The 23,921-nt window shown below is 48.4% G+C and overlaps 1 protein-coding gene across 3 annotated transcripts; it reads right to left on the reverse strand.

The window, feature by feature from the left end:
- Positions 1-220: 220 nt before the first annotated feature.
- LOC120699698 (apoptosis inhibitor 5-like protein API5) lies at positions 221-16,355 on the reverse strand. Of its 3 annotated transcripts, XM_039983738.1 has the most exons (16): positions 16,154-16,355; positions 15,870-16,034; positions 14,407-14,503; positions 14,268-14,333; positions 13,337-13,416; positions 13,176-13,250; positions 12,931-13,080; positions 12,229-12,294; positions 12,081-12,146; positions 3,483-3,593; positions 3,228-3,314; positions 3,040-3,146; positions 1,833-1,947; positions 1,658-1,723; positions 871-965; positions 240-785 (listed from the first exon to the last, which is right to left on the reverse strand). In XM_039983738.1, the coding sequence occupies exons 1-16, from the start codon at positions 16,238-16,240 to the stop codon at positions 608-610; spliced, it is 1,611 nt and encodes a 536-aa protein (XP_039839672.1). In that variant the 5' UTR covers positions 16,241-16,355; the 3' UTR covers positions 240-607. The 3 variants fall into 3 exon arrangements, with proteins under 3 accessions (XP_039839676.1, XP_039839685.1, XP_039839672.1); XM_039983742.1 differs by lacking the exon at positions 12,229-12,294 and having other exon boundaries at positions 221-785; XM_039983751.1 differs by lacking the exons at positions 12,229-12,294; positions 12,931-13,080; positions 13,176-13,250 and having other exon boundaries at positions 221-785.
- Between the last annotated feature and the right edge of the window lie 7,566 nt (positions 16,356-23,921).

The raw sequence follows: 23,921 nt of genomic DNA on the forward strand, positions 1-23,921 counted from the left end.
GCGACATATTTGTATCGCGCGCGGCTGCAAGGAGAGCCATCGCATGCTTAGGGGCTGCTTGGAGCTCACTCGTTGCAGGAGGAGCTCTCTCGCCCCCACCCACCCCTCTCCAGCCGCCCCCGCCTCCTCCACTGCTGACCGGTTGTCCCCCGTTGTGCGGCCAACGGCACGCCTCGCCGCCCCGTCCACAACCCCCAGTTGAAAAAAATACAATAGAATAAAAAAACGAAACAGACAAGTTCATCAACATAAAACTAGGTTGGTCACCTCTTCCGACACTGATAAAATCAAATAAATAATCTAACAACAATCTTCTCTAACTGTTCAGTTCTTAAAACAGCCAAAAAAAAAGGGGAAACGGCCGGTGTGGCCACCGATGAATGGTAAATGAACAGCAACGCTGCACATATTTTGTTCACATTCTCAGGCATCCTCTTTTACACTTTCTGTACGCATACTGCAGTTGCATGCCTAGAAGATCGTTGCATACAGAAGAGCCAACACCAGTGAAGCACACAACAAATGAACACCGATCTCTGCTCTTACTCTCAAGTGGAAGCAGAAAGCTCATCCTTCTATGTCAGGTTGAATAACTTTCTAACTGATCTCAGTGGTAACCACCCCATCCTCTTCCTCTTCCTCCCCTGCCCCGCCCTCTTCCACTGCCCCGACCACCATGAGACAATCCTTCAAAAGCTCTGTTCACAAGCTGATTCTGCATTCCTCCTCGCCCCTTCTTGCTTGCAGGGCCATTCCCATTTGTAGCAGGTTGGGACCTCTTCACTCTGCACGATTCAGAGCACAAATGAATAGGAAGAAAATATAGGATCTAATAGGAAAAATTGAAATATTGGATGGCAGGCATCTAACCCTGCTACCGTAGATGCTGGTTTCTTGGGCTGCTCCATCCAAGACAGAGTGATTTTCTTATCACCCATAAATGAAGGAGATTTCATATGCAATGGCTGAAAGAAACATCATCGATAGCTCATAGTTAGAAAACATAAGCCTTTGAATATATGATGGAGCAAAATAAATACTTCTGACATATACAAGACATATATCAAGCTATCGTCCATGTAAATCAGAAGAATGTAGTTCAGTCTTTTAGGCATCAAGTATAACATTCCTTAATACAAAGATTCAAATAGCTAGACTGATGACTTCAAATACTGCTACAAATCAAATCTTTTGCACCTGAATCCGATAGGCTTCAATGTCACACTATTAGGCTTTTTTTTTCATTACAGGAACTGGATCTGTATGTCCATTGGATATAAAGAAAAACTACAGTAAAATAATATTTGATTGATGTGGTTTCTTTCATTGTCGAAGGATGTAAGCATATTTAATTGTGTACTGAATGGCTTAATATAGTGGCTTCTGTTTCTTTCCGGAACAATCGGCTTCTTTTCTCGTATGAATGAAATTTCCTTTCGATGAGCAGCAAACTAAAATGATTTCTTTTTTATTATTTTTTATCTCCGTAGTCCATACTTCACTGCTGCCATATTGTATTTGCCACTTCCTACTAATCATAGAAACAAGCTTGAGTGCTGACCCACAGCTACTCCAAAAATAGTTTAACAGAATTAAGAGACTCAAACAGGAATTTAACCCTATCAAAGTTTATACTTATGTAAAATAAGGAAATCACCTGTGTCATTATCAATATATTGTTATATGACCGCATTGTCCTTGTTGCAGTCTGTTGATCGCTTTTCTGCAAAATAGCATTCACATCACAACCAGTTGGCAGGAATTAGCACATGGTTCTTAAAGACTGATTGCCGATCCATGATATTCTTGAGTCTACTAAATCACAAACTCACAATTTTAGTTTTTTCCTCTCCGGTTTTTGCTGATGATATTGCCTTGTTGAAGTCTGCCATTCCCTGAGTTAGTCTCTTTGTGGCTGCTCGTACTGTCTCTTCTGTTCCAGTTAACCTGCACATTTCGAACAATAAGAAACTCGCAAACAGTAGGGAGGAAAGATACTCCATAGAATGAAAAGTTCAGGTTAAATGGACACTTTTTCAGTAGAAAAATGCATGAAATCTTCAATCAGTGTTTCTCACAAAATTGCTTAGCTTTTTTGTAAAAATATTGCTTGGTTTCATATTAGCATATGCAAAGTCTGGTACAATCAGCAGCTTTTGTGTGCTCCATACAATGCTCATAGTAAGAAATTTGACCAACAATGAGAATAGTCATTTAATTGGTCTCACATCTATCTACTAATCCTCAATTTCCATTTTTATGAGATCTGAAGTGGCCAAATGCTTGTCTACTTTCTTCTATTCATGTCCACAAGGGACATGCAACTCCAACTTGACTGATACCACCCTTAGGATCGTAGCCAAGGTTCAAAAAAATGTTATTAAACTTCGTTTAATCGAGATTAAACGCTAAACGGAGGCCTACTCTACATTTAACCTTCCTAGGCGCTAATCAATAGGCTAGCGCCTGCCTAGCACCTAGCGTTTTCTTGAACATTGATCATATCCATAGGCCTGTGATTTACTCCCTCCATGTGTCTCAGTGGAAGGTATCGCAACTAAATGCAGGCCCCAGAATCCAAAGCACAGTTTTTGTTTTTGTGGACAAAAGCAGGTCGTGTTGTTACCATCAATGTCATGTGCAAAATGTTTTGTTGCATGTTAGGATCTCCTGCAAGAACTGCAAACCCTCAGATGCATTTCTGTAAGAAGGTTTAACACTTAACCACAGTGAGGATCCCATCTGGTGGGACAGGGAAATTCCATTTCGGAAGGATGTGTTTAATAACAGACAACTAAGCACTACTGTTAATGAGACATGAAGCTGAAAAGGGTTGAATATGTTACAAGAAAAAGGGAGGCGGGCAGCATGAACAGAAAGTTGGTGTAAAATTGTGAAGCAAGTGGCTAAAACTAAAAACTAGACTTGCATGCTCAGCTAGTGCTTTTAATGGAATCAACACTAAACAAAATAAAACATGCAAGTTAACTAAATCCTGCTACAATGGAAGCATGTGTAAGGTGAAAAACTGTAAGCTACCTCTCTGTGAAATCTTTGTAATGCTCTGAAAAATCCTCTCCAAGCCTGTCTGATGGTTGCCCAGTAACAATCTTGTAACCGCAGAGACTGTTTGTTGTGTTTGGAGTCTGAAATGCAGACTTGATCAGCATTTGGAGAGGGCATCCATGAAGAAATGATACGATTCATAATTGATGAGCAAACCTAACCTTGTGAGCCAAATGGTGAAAAGTGTAAAGCAAGCACTCAACATAATTGTGGTTGATATCTTCCACCTTCTTCCCAGGCATGTACTTCTGTAACAACATAAACAGTAAACAGAATGATCAAAAGTGGGCAAAAATAATAACAAATGCTGAAAAGAAACCATTAATTCATTATATCACATCTTCCAATGCAAAATGAAAATGGGGGGCGGGGGGATGGGTCTCAGAAACATATTAGAACTAAAAAAACGTACTAACCTTGAGCAATTGAACGATAGATGGAAGCAGCTGACGTGAATCTTGTGCTGCAGCATATGGTGAACTTGCAGCAATAGTCTTCAGCAAATCCAGTTTCTTTTCTTCAGGAATCTGAAATAATGACAAAATTAAAACCTTGTTTGACAGAATCGCACTGTCCCGCTAATTTGTCGGAATCAAATCACTCAATTCCTTCCTTACTCTCTTAACTATCTTGAACACACACAAGAAGAATGAGAGATCACTCAAAAAAACTATATTAATCTTGTAGCCTCACACTACAAGCTTACACACAATGAAACACACTAGATTGTCACAACCTAGAACAACTTGCTTGATCTTCACAACCAAGCACTACCACACTCTAGCTTGATCTTCACAATCAAGCTCTATATGCTCTATATCTCATGTTCTATATCACATACTCAACACAGAGGGGTACATGTCCTTTTGTAGGACTTACTGTTGGTGTATATTGAGCCCATATGTATAGAGGCTCATCTAGAGGCCCATATATAGGAATTATATATGCCCACCCTTCTAGGGTTGGAGGAATACATCCATTATTCCCTCCTACATGGTATCATTAGCCTAGGGTTTCTCTCTCTCCTCTCTCTTCTCCCCTGCTGCAGCAGCCGCCGCCGGCACCATGGCTGGCCGCCGGCCGCCGGCGCCGCCCCCCTCCTCCTTCCCTCCTCCTCCTCCCCTGCGCCGGGTGCTGCCTCTGCGTGGGCCGCCGCCACAGCTTGGCCCCTGATCAGGCCCGCCGCCACCCTGCAGCCCACCGCCGCCGCCGCCGCCGCTGCGGCTGGCGCCGGGGCTGCGGGTGCAGGGGGTGCGGTCGGCGCGGGACCCCTGCAGCCCGCCGTCGCCGCCTAGGCCCGACCCGCGGGGCCTCTGCAGCCCGCTGCCGCCCCTGTCCTGGTCGCCTCCCTGCCGAGCCCCGCAGCCGCCGCCGCCGCCCCTGCGGGTGCAGGGGCGCGGCAGCCGTCGCGGACGCCGATCCAGCCGTCCTGCAACCTCTGTTGCAGCCGCCGGCCATCGATCCCGCTGCCGCCACTGCCGCTGGCGTGGGGGCTGCGGGGCCCAGCAGCGCGCCGCCGCCGTCGATCCGGCCGTCTTGCAGGCCGCGGGCGCCGATCCGGCCGCGCGCTGCTGCTGCTGCTGCAGGATACCGCCGCCGCCGCTGCGGCCCGCCGCGCCTCTGTCGCCGCGGGAAAGCAGCCCGCCGCCGACGCCGCGCCTGATGCCGCGTGGACCGGGCTCGGGATGTCGCCCGCGGATGCGCCGCTCTCCGCCGCCGCCCTCCGCGGGCACCAGGGCGACGCCGCTCTCGCCGCGGCCCTCCTCGCCGCCAAGTCGGAGGCTTCGGCGGCCCAGGAGCGGCTCCGCATGGCTGCCCTCGCCTGGGAGCGCGAGCGCGCCGCGGCCGACGCCTCCGCTCTCCGGGTCGCTGAGGCGGCGCACTTCCTCTGCGTGTCCTCCAGCCAGCCCGTCGACCCCGAGCCCGGCGCCTCTTCCTCCCGCCGTGCCCCGCCCACTGGATCTAGAGCCCGGTACGACCCGACCGACCCCATGGTCGCCCAGCTCCACCTCCAGGCCGCCGGCGTCCAGAACATCAGGGCCCTGGTCACCGTCCTCCTCGACCCGACGTCCTCCTCCTACGGACGCTGGCAGGACCAGGTCCTGCTCGCCCTCCGCCGCTACGCCCTCGACGACCACGTCCTCCTCGACACGCCGATCGAGGCGCAGGACGTGGCGTGGCTACGCCTCGACAACGTCGCCATGTCCTGGATCTTCGGGGCCATCTCCCTAGATCTTCAGGACCTCGTCAGGACCCACGACGGCACCGCACGGCAGGCCTGGGTGGCGCTCGAGGGCCAGTTCCTTGGCAACGCCGAGTACCGCGCCCTCCAGCTCGACGCCACCTTCCGCACCTTCGTGCAGGGGGACCTCTCCGTTGGCGAGTACTACCGGCGGATGAAGAGCATGGCCGATGCTCTTCACGACCTCGGGGATCCGGTGTCCGATCGAATCTTGGTGCTCAATGTCCTGCGGGGCCTGAGCAGCACCTATGACCACCTGAAGAGCTGGATCGCCCAGCAGAGGCCCTTCCCATCCTTCCTGCAAGTCCGGGACGACCTCGCCCTCGAGGAGATCACCAGGGGTCTCGCGCCCGGATCGCCCTCGTCCACCTCCACCGCGCTCGTCGCTGCTCCACCGGCTTCCTCTGCCGCCCCTGCCACCTCTCTCCTTGGTGCTGCTCCCGCCGGGCAGACCGGAGGTGGAGGGGTCGTGGACGTCGTCGACAGGGGGGACGTGGTGGTGGTGGCGGCACTGGTGGCCCTGCTTCTGGGGTACCGGTACTGGTGGGGCCCGTCGGGGCGCGCCGACTCCGCCGGCTCCAGCTCCGACTCCCGCTTCTGCCCCTGCCCCTGCCCCTGGAGGTACGCCCTGGCCATCCTTCAGCAACCCATGGTCAGGGCGCATCTCGATGTGGCCGTTCCAGGGTCCGGGAGGAGGGCCTCGTCCTCAGCTCCAGCCGGCAGCCATGTTCGCCGGCGCTGCTCCACCCTTCGCACCGTCCTGGACCCCGCCCGCTCAGCCCAGCCAGCAGCCGACCTGGCCGGGGGGGGTTGGACCAGGCCGCTCTGGCGCAGTCCTTCAGCACCATGGGACTGACGCCGCCGGTCAGCACCGAGTAGATCGCTGACTCGGGTGCCTCGTTCCACACTACTCCTTATGCCGGTATCCTCTCTTCTGTCCGACCCCCACACCCCTCTTGTCCTTCTTCTATCATGGTTGGTGATGGGTCTTGCCTTCCTGTCACCGCCGTGGGTTCTGCTTCTCGTCTTTCTAATGTTCTTATTGCTCCTCAAATGGTTCACAACCTTCTTTCCATTCGTCAGTTTACTGCTGACAACTCTTGTTCTATCGAATTTGACTCTTCTGGTCTTACTGTGAAGGATTCGGCTTTCCGGTGTCCGCTCCTCCGATGTGACAGCCCGGGGCCCTTTACACTCTTCGCCTTCCTGCTTCCGCTGCTCCGCCTTCGGCTTCTTCTTCGTCTACTGCTTTTGCCGTGACGCCTTCTTCCACCACCTGGCACCGCCGGCTTGGACACCCCGGCCGCGACGTTTTGGCTCAGCTTAGTCGTAGTACAGATGTTCTATGTACTAGGGCTCTTGCTGAGCACCTCTGTCATGCGTGCCAACTAGGTCGTCATGTTAGACTTCAGTTTTCTTCTTCTTCGCATGCTGCGCATGCATTTGATCATATTCACTGTGACCTGTAGACATCTCCTGTACTCAGCATGTCTGGCTATAAATATTATCTGGTCGTGGTGGATGATTTCTCGCATTACTCTTGGACTTTCCCTTTGCGCGCCAAGTCTGAGACTTTTCCCACTCTTCTCCACTTCTTTACCTGGGTGTCCACTCAGTTTGGCCTCACCGTTAAGACCGTCCAGTGCGACAACGGGCGGGAGTTCGATAACTCCACCTTCCGTTCCTTCTTCCTCTCTCTGGGTGTTCAGCTGCGTATGTCTTGTTCGTATACCTCTCCTTAGAACGGCAAGGCTGAGCGGATGATTCGCACGACGAACGATGTCGTGCGCACCCTTCTGATCCAGGCCTCTCTGCCCCCGCGCTTCTGGGCTGAGAGCCTCCACACTGCCACCTACTTGCTCAACCGTCTTCCGTCCACTACTTCTCATGCTCTCACTCCACACCACGCTCTCTTTAGTACCCCTCCTCGCTATGACCACCTTCGGGTCTTCGGGTGTGCGTGTTACCCTAACACCTCCGCCACCGCTTCTCACAAGATGGCGCCCCGCTCGACTCGTTGTGTGTTCCTCGGTTACTCCCCTGACCACAAGGGGTCCCGATGCTTTGACTTTCCCCTACTCCACCTCCTCCACTCCTTCTAACCCCGAGCTGGAGTCTCTATTTCCGACTGACCCGGTGGTTCAGCCACCGTTACCTGTTTGTCCTTTCCCTGCAGGTTTTCCCGGCGTACCAGCACTGCATCCGGTGATCCCAGCTGCACCGAGCGCGGCCCCAGTGCCCGCGGTCCCCCGGACTTCCGGTCATGCCGCGCGCGGACCCGGTCTCCCGCTGCGCCACGCGCGGACCCGGTGCCTCCCCCTGCACCTGCACGGTACGCTCAGCCGGTGCAGGTGTACAGGCGCCGCAGCGGTACGCTCAGCCGGTGCAGGTGTACCGGCGTCATTCGGCGCCGACACCGGCGCCGCCTCCTGCTTCGGAGGCTCCTGCGACGCCTACACCGGAGCCGTCGCCGACGCCGCCTCCTCCGGCTCCCTCTCGAGCCGAGCCAGCGGTGTACCACCCACCAGTCATCCATCGGGATCCTCGGCATATCCATCCCATGGTGACTCGGCGGATGGCGTCTCAGGCCACGACTCTCTCCGCCACCGAGGGAGAGCCGCGGGTCTCTCCGGTACCCTCCTCTGTCCGCGACGCCCTGGCGGATCCTCACTGGCGTCGCGTGATGGCAGAGTACGCGGCTCTCCTCGCCAACCAGATGTGGGACCTCGTGCCGTGTCCGTCTGGTTGCAATGTGGTGACTGGCAAGTGGATCTGGACGCATAAGCGTCGGGCTGACGGCACACTGGAGCGCTACAAGGCTCGCTGGGTTCTCCGGGGGTTCACCCAGCGGCCTGGTGTGGACTATGATGAGACCTTCAGTCCAGTGGTGAAGCCCGCTACGGTGCGCACGGTCCTCTCGCGCTCTTGGCCTGTGCATCAGCTGGACGTGAAGAATGCATTTCTTCACGGCACTCTGTCAGAGACTATCTACTGCTCTCAGCCAGCGGGATTTGTGGACTCGAGTCATCCGGATATGGTCTGCCGGCTCAACAAGTCTCTCTATGGTCTGAAGCAGGCTCCTCGGGCTTGGTACTCTCGGTTCGCCACGTTCTTGCTAATATTGGGGTTCACCGAGGCCAAGTCTGACACGTCTCTCTTCGTCATGAAGGATCTTGGTCAGCTCCACCACTTCTTGGGCGTCACTGTTGAGCCTCGCCCGTCTGGTCTTCTCCTTCACCAGCGGCAGTACGCACTTGATATCCTGGAGCGGGCTGGGATGACTGATTGCAAACCCTGCTCCACTCCTGTCGACACTCAGGCGAAGCTGTTTGCTGATCTGGGTGATCCGGTGGCTGATCCTACTGCCTACCGGAGTCTTGCTGGAGCCTTGCAGTACCTCACTTTCACCAGACCGGACCTCACCTATGCTGTCTAGCAAGTCTGTCTCCATTATGCATGATCCCCGAGAGTCACACCTTGCTGCGCTGAAGCGTCTCCTCCGCTACGTCCGTGGCACAGTGGACCTCGGCCTGGAGCTTCACCACTCGTCCTCTGCTGAGCTAGTGGTCTACACCGACGCTGACTGGGCTGGCTCCCCGGATACTCGTCGCTCCACTTCCGGCTACGCCGTCTTCCTGGGCGGCAACCTGGTCTCCTGGTCGTCCAAGCGGCAGACGGTTGTCTCCCGCTCTAGTACTGAGGCGGAGTACCGGGCTGTTGCTAACGGCGTGGCGGAGGCGTCCTGGCTATAACAGCTCTTGGCGGAGCTCCACAGCCCGCTCGCCAAGAGCACGCTCATCTACTGCGACAACATCAGCGCCGTGTATCTCTCCACCAACCCCGTCCAGCATCAGCGGAGGAAACATGTGGAGATTGACCTGCACTTCGTGCGCGACAGAGTCGCCGTCGGCGATGTTCGGGTACTCCATGTCCCGACTACCTTCAGTTTGCTGACATCTTCACCAAGGGGCTGCCCTCCTCGACCTTCTCGGAGTTTCGCTCCAGCCTCAACGTAGCCGGTGGCTAGTTGTGGCTGCGGGGAGGTATTAGCCCTTTGTACTCTCTTCTTGTCCAATTTTGAACACCGCTGCGCCAGTTGTTCAGACTGCGGGGGGTGTTGGCTTTCTTGTTGTCCAGTCTTGAACACCGCTGTGCTGGTAGTTCAGACTGCGGGGGGTGTTGGTGTATATTGAGCACATGTGTATAGAGGCCCATCTAGAGGCCCATGTATATGAATTATATATACCCACCCTTCTAGGGTTGGAGGAATGCATCCATTATTCCCTCCTACACTTACAAACCGTCATACAAACCTACAGCTCATTGCTAGCTAAGTACTAGCTGGTTCACTGTTTTTTTCCAGCTTATGATCAAAACCAACTTTGCCTTTCCTTTGCTTCCATGCATTCACTGCATGTTCTTGATCCTTGCAGTAGTAAACCTCAAGTTGATTACCTCTAGATACAGCTATGCTCTAGCTAACACTAGAAACTACTAGCTGTCAATTTCATTTTGACTTTGACAACTTATGCCCATAGATGCATGTAGATGCATCTACACATTTCTTATGACAAGATTATTTCCAACATTCACCCCCCCTAATCTTGTCATATCAATTCTTCGATGCGGATCACCCACATCTCATCCTAGCAGCCTCACACCACTATCACTCCATCATGGCTTCATGCCACAATCTTCTTAGTAGTTTCACACTATCATCTCCTCCTAGCGATATCACACCGCTGTCATCTATTAAGCAGCATCACACCACCTTCACTTGCTAGCAGCATCACACCGCCATCGTCTTCTGGTAGCATCACACCACCCTCACTTACTAGTAGCATCAGAGAAGAGTAGGTTCGTCGCTGGCATAGCCTTCAGCAATCAAAGCCTTCTCCTTTCCTTTCTTAGGACATTCCCAAGCATAATGTCCAAAATCTTGACAGTTGTAGCATTTCACCTTGCTTTTGTCTTTGCGCCCTTCGCCACCTCTAGTCCTCCACGGCCACGCCCTCGTCCTCGCGACGAGTTCTGTGCTCTTGCCATGAGAAGTTGCTCTTCTGTTTGGACCTCCCGTCCCTTGAGTAGCTCTTCATGTGCTTTCAATGACCCAATGGCCTCTTCCATGGTCATCTTGTTGATGTCGTTGAACAACACCATTGACGAAGCAATATTGATGAATTTGGTCGAGACTGCTCGCAGCAGCTTCTTCACAACATACTTTTCATCCATCGCATCTCCGAGCTCACGAATGCGCCCAACTATCATCATGAACTTCTCCGCAAACTCATCCACAGACTCTGCTTCACTCATCTTAAGGTTATCAAAATCTGACTTCCAAGGATTGAATCCTTGCCTCCCAGACACGCTCCACACCCACATGCATGGATCACAGCGCCGCCCACACATCAGCGGCGGTCTCCTTCTCTGCGACTCGTAGTAGCGTCTCGTCGTCGATCGACTGGGAGATGATCGCCAAGGCCAGCTCGTCCTTGCTCTGTTCAACACCCCCGGATGCCTTCTCAGGATCAACAGCACCCCACGCGCCATTGGTGCGCAAGATGTACTTCATCCTTATCGCCCACGCCGCGTAGTTCGTCCTTGTTAGCATCGGGAATGGGAGCCTCCCCAGCGTTGCCATTGCCGCCATCGAGTTGCCCAAGCCACTGCTCACGATGGCTTTGCCTAACGACGAATCTTCGCGCGGCATCATCTTCATCAACCTGGCTCTGGTACCAAATGTGGACAGAATCGCACTGTCACGCTAATTTGTCGGAATCAAATCACTCAATTCCTTCCTTACTCTCTTAACTATCTTGAACACACACAAGAAGAATGAGAGATCACTCAAAAAAACTATATTAATCTTGTAGCCTCACACTACAAGCTTACACACAATGAAACACACTAGATTGTCACAACCTAGAACAACTTGCTTGATCTTCACAATCAAGCACTACCACACTCTAGCTTGATCTTCACAATCAAGCTCTATATGCTCTATATCTCATGTTCTATATCACATACTCAACACATGAGGGGTACATGTCCTTTTATAGGACTTACAAACCGTCATACAAACCTACAGCTCATTGCTAGCTAAGTACTAGCTGGTTCACTGTTTTTTCCAGCTCATGATCAAAACCAACTTTGCCTTTCCTTTGCTTCCATGCATTCACTGCATGTTCTTGATCCTTGCAGTAGTAAACCTCAAGTTGATTACCTCTAGATACAGCTATGCTCTATCTAACACTAGAAACTACTAGCTGACAATTTCATTTTGACTTTGACAACTTATGCCCATAGATGCATGTAGATGCATCTACACATTTCTTATGACAAGATTATTTCCAGCAAACCTAATGCTCAAATGCTTCAAATTTATCCATGTTAGCTTTTGTTAGAGGGTAAGCAATTTAATGTTGAATGTGCATAAAAAAAAAGATAAGCACCAGTATTTTCACTTCATAAAAAAAATGATCGAACTGGTAGATCCAGGAAACTGACTGGACAATGTGGAATTAGACAACAAAATATAGTAAATAGGAATTGTGATGGGTCAAACAGAAACTAGAGATTTCATAATGATTATGTAGCTAGACCAAACATGAAGAAAAAAAAAAGACATTAAAGCATTCTTTGTTCAGCATGAAAATGTGAAGTCAAGGAAGATATGCAAAATGCCCCCACCCTGTTGCCACGGCGTTTCAAGGAAATTCATGTACTTCTACTTATGAATTAGAGAGGGCAAAGTACAAGTGGAGAAGCTTACCTCCTCAAAAGCTGGAACAATTTGCTTAACGAAGTAATTGAGGAACTTGCTGCTTGATGCACCTCTCTGCAGATCATGTAATCCAATTTAGGATACAATATTCACCAACAAAAACACTTAATCATTGTTTTACTAAATTTTGTGATACCATGAAGATTGGAAGAGCCATATACATGCATGAAATCCACCTCTCAATGTGGTCAATGTCAGAAACCTGGAAGGACGAATAAGAATGCTCAACAACACACAATTTATCTCAAATAAAGAACCGGAAATAAAGCTTAATTTTTTAAACTATGGAACCATGTTATAAATGCTGCATCATAGGATGCACACAGCCAGTATTACAAAGTTGCAGCAGATAGCTGACAAGCAAAAGGCTAAAACACGACAAGTTCTGAGAGCTATACCAGACATCTATACCAGACATAAAAATTGAAATATCAGTCAGCTGGTAAATCTCCAAATTGGTTAACAAAGAACTCTAGGATTATTATCTCCAAACAGCAGCAATTGTTTTTTTTTTCCTTTTATTCAATTTGGTGACCACTGACTGCTTGATATAAGTGATTTCCCCCATATTCTCCCAATAATTCCAATTGTGGTCTCCATCCTCCCTCAAGCAGAATCTCGAGGTATCTACTTGGCTATTTTTTTGCAAAATCACCATGGCTGGATGCTAAGTTACTATTGTACAATCAGTACCTTCAGCGCAATGATTAAGTCTTAAAATTTCCTCAAGCATAACTCAAGTTCACATGGTTGAACTTCAATATTAAGAAGCTCAAGTGACATTGAATATCAACATACAGTAATTTTAGTTCCGATACTGTTTAGATAGCATACTTACATTGAATTGTGAATCAAGATCAGCTTGTGCTTGAATAATTTCGATTAGTTCTTGAAAGGACTCTCTAGGAGCAGAATCCCCAAATATGCTCAAGCTTCGCAGGAAACCCATGAATAATTCAAATTCTGACCCAGTTACATCTTGTACACTCTGGATAATAGCATTGTAACACATAAGAATACAAATAGAAACTTTAAAGATGCAAATCAATCAGATGGTCAAAAACTGAAAGCAACTGAACATACTTTCTTAATTAAATCAGTTATAAATCTCTCCATTTCTGCCTGGGGTTTCAGTAGCTCTGCTTTAAGAGGAAAGACCTGAAAAAAAAACTACATCAATTCTTGCTCTAGCACACAACAATTGATCAACTACAAAACATATAATTAAGAATATAGCTATGTACCTTGTCTCTTAGAAAACAAATAATCTTCTCACGGATCTCTGATCCTGACTCCACATGCTTAAATAAAGGCTGCAAGGAATCTGACCAATAGATGGTGCAAAATAAAGAGAAGGACCCAATGAACATCTAAAACAACGAACTGAAAAGGGAAAATTCAGATATTAAGCATAGCATGCATTTCATTGATGATTTTCCCAAACAAATGAAGAAACATCCATAAAAATTTAAAATACATTTGCAGTTCAATTATTAATTAGCAGAGTGTGTGATGGATTGGCAAGACAAAGGCAGATATTATATTAGTATATTACAACTAAAAGATATTGATAAGTTCCTTATATGCCACCTATATGAAAAGACATTGCTATATCCCAACAGAAGAAATGTGCACAAGTGATTTAGCAAGACAGAGCATGGTTGTGCAGTTGTGCTCATTATTGAACGTAGTGCGCATGCATAGAAGGTCCAAACTCTATAGATTCAAACAGTGGTCACATAACAAGAGAACATCTGAAATTAAAAATGCAGAAAATGGCTGTGTTCCAGTTTTGTTCTATGTGTTACCCCATGTCTCTAGAGAATGCCATTAAATGAACAAACATTATGCAAAAGAAATTTCTGACAGGTTGACAGTGAATATAGAACTAGTACCTTAATAAAAATAAACAGCATTAGTTGATTGAATTAGTTTCTTAAATGCAAGACAGAGAACCTAATTAATTGCCACTTTTGATGAATCTGGAACAGAAATATCTTTTATTTACTATCAAAAAAGAGATAACAGTGTTGTAACTGTACATAATTCTTAGCACAATCATAAGATTACCTTGATGCCCCAATCACAGATGAAAGTTCACATAGATTCACAACACCCGCTAGTAATTTAAATTCTATAATTCTCAATAACCAATAAAGAGCATCGGAAGCTTACTTTTAACATCTTGTCGTATAAGGGACATGAGGGCTTTATGAACCGCATCACGCTCCACATTTTCCTCTAAAAATATAGGCAAAAATCAGATGTGCTACATAATTACCACTGCAGTCAAGTAAATATAGAAAGAACATACCGCTAGTAAGGAGTTGTCCTAGAATATCAGCAATTTTTGACACAAATTCAGTATCTTTGCCTAGAAGTGGAAACCCCCGAATAGCTTGTATTCTGATCTGTAGGAATATGCAGCATTCAAGAAACATGTTAAAGCATGCAAATGCTTCTCTTTTAACAAACACTAGAAACACTAATATCAAAATAAGAGTATAACTATTTTTGTACAATTATTTCAGATTGTTAATGCAATATTCCAAAATAACTAGTTAAACTCTTGAGTGTTCATGTTTAGTAATCAAGGACAAACATTAAACAAATAACTGATATATAGCAAGGACAACAGATTGCAAATGTTTATACAGCATTGAAGCATTAGGCCTCGTGTGATTGCATTGAAACAGGTGAACTAAATTGGATGCTTGGTAAACTTGTCTGATCACTCATTGATGGTTGGTTCGTTCCATGTGATGTCACCACTAAATTGCAGGAAAAAGTCCAATTTACTCCCTTCAAGTACAGACAAAGTCTGAATAACCCCCTAAATATAACTTGTTTCAATTTACCCCCTAAACTATGTCATTTAGTTCATTTCACCCCATGATACAATGTCTTTTTTTATTTCTCGATACACAAGTTGAATTTTAATTACAAATTTTGCAGGATAGTAGGGGACATCACAATGCATATTAAAAAAGTGTTATAATTTTCTCATCGTTATTTTTCATATAATTTTGAAGTCCAATGATTAATTTATCATTAAATATCCTAACATATCAAAATAATGATAAAAAATTATGATATATTTTTTCTAACATGTGTTATGATGTGTACTATCATCTTGTAAAATTTCAACTTAAACAATAGTTTTTAGGCTTTATCCAAACTTTGGCTATAGTTGTGGGGAGTAATTTAGAATTGTTCCCTAAATTGCATTGTCCAAGTTTTGGTATTCACATATAACTCAAAAGGTACTCTCTAATAACTCATAAGGCTCTTTTTTTTGTTTCACGTATTGTTTAATCTAAATTTTACTATCTTGTAGTAATATACGAAAGACAATACATTATAAATGACACTTCATCATTTTATCTACATACAAAAATACAATGATAGGGTACTCAGCTTTGCTGGTTAAGAATCAGTTTGGGGAAGGGTGAGACAATTTCGAATGACAGATTTTACTCTCTGTATACAGAAAAAAAGTCCAATGTATGTTAAATATTAAAATAAGTGAAGTATGCAGAAAATTTTAGACCTTTTAGAAATCCAGTTGTCAAAATGAAGTTGCCTAAACACCTGGAACCAGATTTTCTAGTTCGCTCAGAACAGCAGAGTAACTTAAACATAAACTGCTAGTGGGTTCGCTCTCAAGTCTCAACTGGCAATTACACGGATTAACTAGTATCCATACTGTTTTTTGTTACAGGGTGTACACCCTTTGCATACAGGCCGTGAAGTAACTAGAGAGATGAGAGCGCGTACCGCAAGCTCCTCCATCTCGACGAGGTCGAACATGGCCGACATGGCGCGCGTGGCCAGTGCGGGGAAGCTCCGGAAGAACCTGGGGATGAGCAGCGCCGCGAGCTGCTTCGCCTTGACGCTCTGCCCCTTCACCGCCGCGATGATCGCCTCGTAATCCGCGGCGTGCTGCAATTTCGAAAACCCCGGGGCACAAAAACCCCCCATCCACGTCAATTCAAAACCCTAGGCCGAGCGGGAACCCCTGAAGTGAGGAAACCCTAGGCAAATAAGAGCGGGAGAGGCACCTCAGACTTGTCCTTGGCGGAGGAGAGGCGCTCTCCGAGCTCGTAGAGCCGCTCCACCTCGGCGGCGTCGGCGTCGGCGGCGGCCATGGGAGGAGGGAGGGATTTTGAGGTTAGGGTTTGGGGTGCGGAAGGGGGAGGGAACAGTGGTCAGTGGGACGAGGCGGAGGGGTGAAATGGTGGTTCTGAGTTTTTGACTACACGAGAAAGGCGGTACAAGCCCGGGGCCGAGGCGCGATCCCACGGAAGCATTTGCTGGCGCCGGTCTCCGACAAACTAGGTAAAAATTTTAGACTACACGAATAGATAAAAAATTAAATAAAATATAAAAATCAACAGTCTCTCCAATTAAGCTAAATAATTAGATAAAATATAAAAAGTCAACTGTCTTTTCAAATATTGACTCTCCATACTCGAATCGCATCCACATCACAATTTTGTTACTCACTTCATTTCTACCTTACTCACACACATAGGGTCTGGACCCATAGCACCGGTCAATCAGAGGTCGCCAACAGCTGGGGATGGGTACGGTGGTGGTTCCCGGCAAGGCTGGCACCCCATGACGAGGAATGACGCGCGAATCTAGCTAGATGGTCGCCGGTGGTGGGTGAGCTCCGGAGAAGGGCGACGGCAGTGCACTGTAGAGAGGAGCGGCGGCGAGGTGGAGGCCGGTGGAGCTCGGCGAGCTTGTGCAATGCTCGGGCCATGGGGAATCGACCGGTGGGGCTCCTATACGGGCGAATCTACTGGCGGCGCGGGATCTCCATGCGACGTCAATGGCGACCCGGACATCACCAACGGCTCCACCGGTTACGGCAGGAGGACGACGGTGGGAGGGCTGTAAGTCGCGACGGCGGGAGGGTTGCAAGTCGCGATGACGGGAGGGCGAGGGTGGGTGGACGACGGCCACATCCATGGCACCGCTGCCCGGCAACGACGGGAAGGCGATGGCGAGTGGGCGAGCACGAGGGTGGAGTGTGGCGTGCAGAAAGGCGACGACGAAAAATGCCGAGCGAGGGAAGTGTTTTAGCTAGCCAGATACATAGGGTATTGGATCGCAAATTCAGAGGATTTTTCCAAATTATACCTATTTTTTCAAATTATACCTATCCAGTGAGTTTTACAGAGCCTCCTGGAGATGCACTAAGCCAGATATTTCAAATCGACATTTGTTATAGTATAGAAACAATCAAAATTAATGGAATAAAAATATAAATATACAAGATTCCAATTTATTTTTCTCTTAATTTTTTAATCAACTCTGCTATAAGACTAAATCATATTGACGAGTCAGCTACCACGGGTGCCCCAAAGAAAAGACTTTACGAGTCAAAGCCAGGATTGATTGGCTAGAGCTAAAGAAACGGACCGCAGAGCAGGCAATGCTAGCGATGGGGCCCACGCTGCAAGAAGCGACCCCAATGCCAGGCCTAGGATGCCCGTGAGGCACATGGCGACTTTTCCGACCCATGGCAAGCTGAGCGGGATGGATCCCACGTCGCCCAGCGGCAATATCTGATCCCCCGACCCCCGGGCGTAGCAAGGACGAGCCGGTGGGAGTATTAAATGCGCTAGACCAATGTGATGTGCACACGTGCTCACAAGCCCCATCTGACAAACGAGACAAGGGCGCGGCCTACGGACTAGGGGTTCGACATGCATGCCCCTAGTAAATCATGATGCATTGGACCAACGCGCCACATCATCTGCATCCACCCCGCCAGAGCAACCTGTCACCCTCCACCATTGAGACTAGAGTGGAAGGAGCGTGGCAGGCTAGCGAGGCCCGCTACGCACTACCATGATCGGGGGATGGAGAGTCCGACCTCATGACCCCCTCAAGGAGCATTGATCTCACCAACCAAACAAGAAAGTCAGCCCCGGTCCCAGGCGCCCAAGGTGGTCGTACTACAGCCATGTCCACACTATATCTTGCCAAGGAGATGGTAAGCATGATCGAAGCCACGCCAAGCAGTGCTGCTAACCAGCCAGACGAGACTGGGCATCGCGACAATATAGAATGCAACTAAATAGTGGCCTCGACTAAATGTTGAGGCTATGTGTTGACGCTCGATAATGACCATTTTCAAGTGTCAATTTGATCAGAAAAATCATGAGAGTTTATATTTCTTATACGCATCTTTATCCAAATAAAGGCCAAAACCCAATATATCCTTAGAAAATATGCAAAATTGGTATTTGAGGTAAAATGCAGGTTGCAAGCACCTCTTGACCCATGGTAAAAATCGTCGACCAATCAGAGCACGAGAATCAGGCTCACAATAGATCAAAATGGTACACATGCAGTAGATACCCAATTTAGGACAAGGCCTAGCACGTGGTTTGGACATGAGGGACGTCAGGATAGTCCATAGGAGGAAATTGGGGACGGTTGGTGCCAGTGGGTCGTCGGCCGACCAGCCCGGTTGGCTGACCAGCCCACTGCTCCGTCGACCTTCTCCCTTGATGTGTCACTCTCTAATTGGCTCCCAATGGTGGTTTGGCAAAGCATAGCTGCAGCTCGGCACCATGCAATCCATGGCTCCCTCCTATAAATATGAGAGGGGGGTGAGAATAGAGACACCACAGGTTCACAAGCTCAAGCTCTTCTCTTGTTTAGCTCTATAGGTTAGTGGGGTTTAGGCTAAAAGTAGTAGTCGTCGGGTCCCCGAAATTTCTCAGGAGTTTCGGTATGAGTTTGTCTGTAGCTCTATTTTGTAATTCTCGATCGTTTCTATCAGACTTATCTTATAGTTATTTATGTTTGCATGACTTATATCTGGCAGTGTCAGACATATACTTCATGATCAGTTTGCATTGTTATGTTATTGTTGGCGTTTCTTATGCCCAATAGGATGTTAATTCCGCAAGCGCACAGAATCACCGCTGTAGCACTTCATCTTGAACTATTCCAGGGTATTGTAATTTTTATCAGGGAAGCACTATGGTAAAGAGTATCGTAGATCGATTGATAACTATACTGGTTTAATCAATCGACTAACTTGACGGGGGTAAGCCAGATAGGTAGAAAAGATAAGTGGCCAGGCAATGACCGAATGACGCACGAAGGCTCAACTCCTTAGAGAGATAGCAGCTGAGAGGACAACGAGCAAGATAAGAAACCTGATACACTTCTGAACTATCGAGCTAGCCTCTCTACATCAGACTAAACTTCTAGCTAGTCTTCGAGAAACCAAAGCTTACTTCGGCGGCCTCAAGGAAGAACTCAAAGTGAGATGAGAAAAAAGTCTAACGACACTCGGCAACTACTATTATGAAAGCACCCGAACATGGTGGACTACAAAGGACGGACAGGGCTGTCACCACCTGCCGCCTACCACAGCGGTATTGTGGGGTGGAACACACTTTCTAGCTAACACTGAGCTCATACACCACGTCCGTACTCGGTGTTAGGATTTCTCGAGACCTTCAAGAGAAATCCCTCTCAACCTAGAGAACTAACTTGAGTTCTCTAGTCCGGGCAAAAAAAACCCATAAGATAAGTTCCCGAACACGAGAGAGAAAACTTAGCCTAATACTAAAGGAAAACTTACTTCCACGCACAAGCTGAACTCTCAGACTTGGGAAAGTTAATAAACGCGGAAAGTAAAGCTGACTCAGATAAGTAGAGAATATAACTTACAAGAGCTATACCAGACTTCCTACGACCCCGGAATCCCAAGGCAAGCTTGACTCGACTCTAACTCCCAAACTACTAATAGAAAGTAAAGAGAGAGCTCCTTTGGTGTGTGTCACAAGTGATGGATGGGGTGCTATTTATAGTGCACCAAGGTCGGTTCTCAACTGGTGAAGCATGTGGCGTCAGTGGTAAGCATATATGGCGATTGAGCTTAACCTTCACGCCAAGACCCAGCTTCAGAGGCATCCAAGTGGGGCCGGCCGGCCTCCCCCCTAGGCCGGCCGGCCGGCCTGGGGATGTGGCCATTTGGCCACAGCATTCTCCTGAGTGCTCCTGATTTGCTCCTGGAGTCGTTGTCAGTTGCTTAGGACCAACGCGCGCACGTGCGAGGCCGGTCGACCAACCTCTGGCTCCTCTCGGCCCTCTATTGCATTGACGTCGTGTCTTGACGCTGGTGATTGTCCCAGGGTGTTGGATTGCTGACTTGTACTCGAGTTTGCACTGAGTTGTGGGTCCTTTTGCATTGATCCATGTACAAACCTTTCGGTCCATTTGATCAAACCATCGTCCAATCCACGACTCAGAGGCATTGTACTCATGTTACTCTGCATCTTTATCGAAGACGTGACAATGTTTATGGGAGTGCCAGGGTGGCCGGCCTAGGAGAGGCCAGTTGGCCTGGGTTTTCATCCATTTTCGTCTAATTTTGGTACATGTTCACCTGAAATCAGAACACATCCAAAACTTATGAACTCGATCATTAGAAATAGGAAAAACTCCATTTTTGGCCATCCAACTCTTGCCTCAGTTTGGTTTTGGCCATTGACCTCCAAAACCGGGTATCTTTGACCATTCAACTATGAAAACCGTTTATTTTTTTACCATCGGGCTGTTTTGGTGGCCGGTTTCGCTGACACGGACGCCACATGGCAGTGGGGCGCCCACTTGTCAGCCATCCTCTCTCCTCTTTCTCTTTCTTTTCTCCTTTCTCTTTCTTCTCTCCTCTCTCCGCCGTCGGCCGCCTCCGGACGCCCCTTCGCTTCCGCCACACCGGCCTCCCCAACGCTGGCCGCCCTCATGCCTCTCCTGCACCGGCTGCTACCCCCTCCCATGCCTCCCCTGCGGCAGCCGCTGCCCTCCCCCATGCCTCCCCTGCGCCGGCTGCTGCCCTCCCCCATGCCTCTCCTGCTGGAGGCTGGCACCACCGCTGGAGGCCGGTAGGGGACGGAGAAGCCAGCCGAGGACGGTGCCGCTGCCGTAGTTGGCCTTCGCGTAGGCCACCGCCGCTGCCTTGGGCCTCACCGGAGGAAGGACGATGGAGCTGCAGCCGCCCGCCGTTCCAGGCCTCGGATCCGGCCGCGGCGCGCCGCTCCACGCCTACCACCGGAGAGGGAGGAGAGCGAAGGGCCAGTGAGGAAGGGAGGGGCGGAGGGCCGGCCGCCGGCGAGGGAGGGACGAGTGCGGCACCACCCAGATGCAACACGGCGTGCCCCTGCTAACCGGCGAGGAGGGAGGAGCGCGGCGCCATCCAGATCCGCTCGAGGCTCCCCGCCGTTCCTCATGAGGCTAGCCGCCACTCCGTGCGAGGCGTGGAAGGCCACGCTCGGTTGTGGCCACACCGCCCGCCTGCGTCGGCCTCCGCACCCGCGCCGCGCAGGCCACAGATCGAGGGAGCAGGGGAGGGGGTGGCGTGGCCCCACGGCTTGCCTCGCCGCGCCTCGTCCCCCGCCGCCACAACCTTGCGCGGGCATCCGTCTGCGCCTCCGCACTAGTGCGGGCCCTGCCACCACCAGCGCGCGCCAAAGAGGAGGGAGGGGGCGGTGGAGGGCCGCTCGCCCGTGCACGCCGGAGAGGAGGGAGGGGTCAGAGGGCCGCACGCACCGGAGAGGAGGGAGGGGTCGGCGGTTGCAGCGGCTTGCCCTGCGCGCGGCACAGAGAGAAATAGGAGAGAGAGGAAGAGATAGAGAAATAGAAGAAAGATAAAAAAAATAAGATGACAAGTGGGTCCCACCAACATGTGGCAGCCACGTCAGCAAAACCACATCCAAAACCACCAGGATGGCCAAATGTGAACAGTTTTGAGAGTTCAATGGTCAAGGATACCCGGTTTTAGAGTTTAATGGCTAAAATCAAACCGAGGCAAGAGTTGAATGGCAAAAAATAGATTTTTTTCCTAAAACATAAATAAAATATGAATGGAACATAGTGTAAAGTTCAATTTATTCTGAGAAGTTGACGACCAAAACGTGAAATAATGGTCGCCAACAGTTATGCTTTGCATGATTAGTCGAATAGCTTTAGTACACCGGTGCCTGTTCCAGTATTCGTATTTTTGCTGTAGTATGATTTTTGTCCATCTGAAGGGTGGGGGCTCCGCGCAGTATACTAGAGTATCACTTCTTAACGTAGACGTGGTGTCTGGGTTAATTAAGTGTTGTTGGATGTCACCCTTGGTTTGTAGAGGTAGCCGGCAGATTGTGACAACCCTGTTTCGTTTGTAGAGGTCCACGAAGAGCCCTATGGCTTGGTCAAATTTATTATGCTAGTGAGTACAGTCTCCCGATAGTGCTGGATTCACTAAAGTATGAATATTCATGTGTAAAGTCCTGCTCATTGGACGCTAAACCAAGAGCTAGATTGGATCACCCCTAAGTCAACTGTATCCTTTATCACTTTCAATAAAATAAGATAAAACTTATAAAAGCAACAAAAATATTTACTACTTTGTTTCTCTTTCGTATGCGCGGTAAGAATGTTTTAACTTCTCTGAAGTTGAAAGGATGAAATTTGCTGTGTTATGCTTAGCTTTGACATGTCTAGTTTGTGGCTTAATGTTCTCTTAAATTTGAGTTTATTGGCTATCTCAAACCTTTGCCATGAACCTAAAAATTCTTGTGGGTGGTGAATGCTTTATCCAAGTCTATGTTGTTATGAGGTTAGATATGGTAAATAGAGCTCTACAATCTTGTTCTAAGTGATGCTTGAAATCTGGAATTTTGATTTTCAAAATGAAAATGAAGGTAAGTTTCTTAACGGTGATGAATTCCCACCAGAGTCATATGTCATAAATGATTGAAAACCCCTTCACATATGCTACTTGCTATTTTATTGAGTTTTGTCAAATTTTGTGAACCTAGTGAGAATATCTTCATACTTTCTCACTCAAGATCATGCAAATATCCATTTCCACTTGCAAAAAGCCTACACTAGGAATTAGCACTTCCATCAGCCACCAAATAAACGCTCCTTGTATTGGTATTCTCTTCCAAAGGAAATACCCCTTAAATAAGTATAGTCATGGTCTATTCCAAAAATAAATAAATAAAGGAATGCCAAAAAGCATGACCCAAAAAAGAGAGAGAGAGAAAAAAGAGGAGTAGCCTTGACCAAAAAAATGGGGATAAAATAAAGGAGAGAGGGAGTCAATCCAAATAGTAGTAAGTCATACCATCATCCATTCACCGACACACGTGATCTTTTTGATCTTAAGTGTATGACTTGTTTCTCTGTCGGTTCACTTTTTGACTTTACAAAATATGGAATGCAAGTATGCATATTTTTATATCCTATCTTGATCTCCACAAAAGCTATCTTTAGTAGGAAAGGACAAGAGACAAGGATTGCTCTGGTTTGAAACTATGCACACCATTCTTATCCCCAAACGTTGTTCATCGCCATGCTTTTCCAACCGGACTCTACGGAGCACGAGCTTTTTGAATTTTGACCACTATGGGAAGTGGGCTTCGGCGATATGCTATCCCGCAAAGGGTTTTGCCACCTTGCCATTATGAAACGTCACCTACCCGCTAGAACGGCATTCGAGGGTTCTTAGATACTTTTGTTCCTCTTCTACCTCTGCCCCTTTCTCTGTGAGTCTCTCAGCGTACATCCGTGCTTTTATCCCACTCTGTGATGAATCTCCTAGCAAACCTTCATGCCTTTATCCAACACTTTGGAATAGCATTCTAGCGGGTAGGAGACGTTTTATAATAGCAAGGTGGCAAAATCCCTTTGCGGGATGGCATATGGCATAGTGGTTAGGAGCACAGACCACATCCTGTCCCTGGTCCAATGCAATAGCTCGGACCAAATCCATGAAGCGCAGCACATTCGCCGGCCGCCCACCTC

Source organism: Panicum virgatum, chromosome 1K (genome assembly GCF_016808335.1).
Source record: "Panicum virgatum strain AP13 chromosome 1K, P.virgatum_v5, whole genome shotgun sequence".
In the NCBI taxonomy this organism is placed as follows: domain Eukaryota; kingdom Viridiplantae; phylum Streptophyta; class Magnoliopsida; order Poales; family Poaceae; genus Panicum; species Panicum virgatum.

Bases quoted from the DNA above. Each gene is read 5' to 3' on its own strand.
- LOC120699698 (XM_039983738.1), bottom strand. From the start codon at position 16,240: ATGGCCGCCGCCGACGCCGACGCCGCCGAGGTGGAGCGGCTCTACGAG. The intron at 13,417-14,267 runs GTAAGCTTCCGA...TCTATTGGTCAG, and splicing joins TATACGACAAGATGTTAAAA to ATTCCTTGCAGCCTTTATTT. The intron at 12,147-12,228 runs GTATCACAAAAT...CATGATCTGCAG, and splicing joins TGGCTCTTCCAATCTTCATG to AGAGGTGCATCAAGCAGCAA.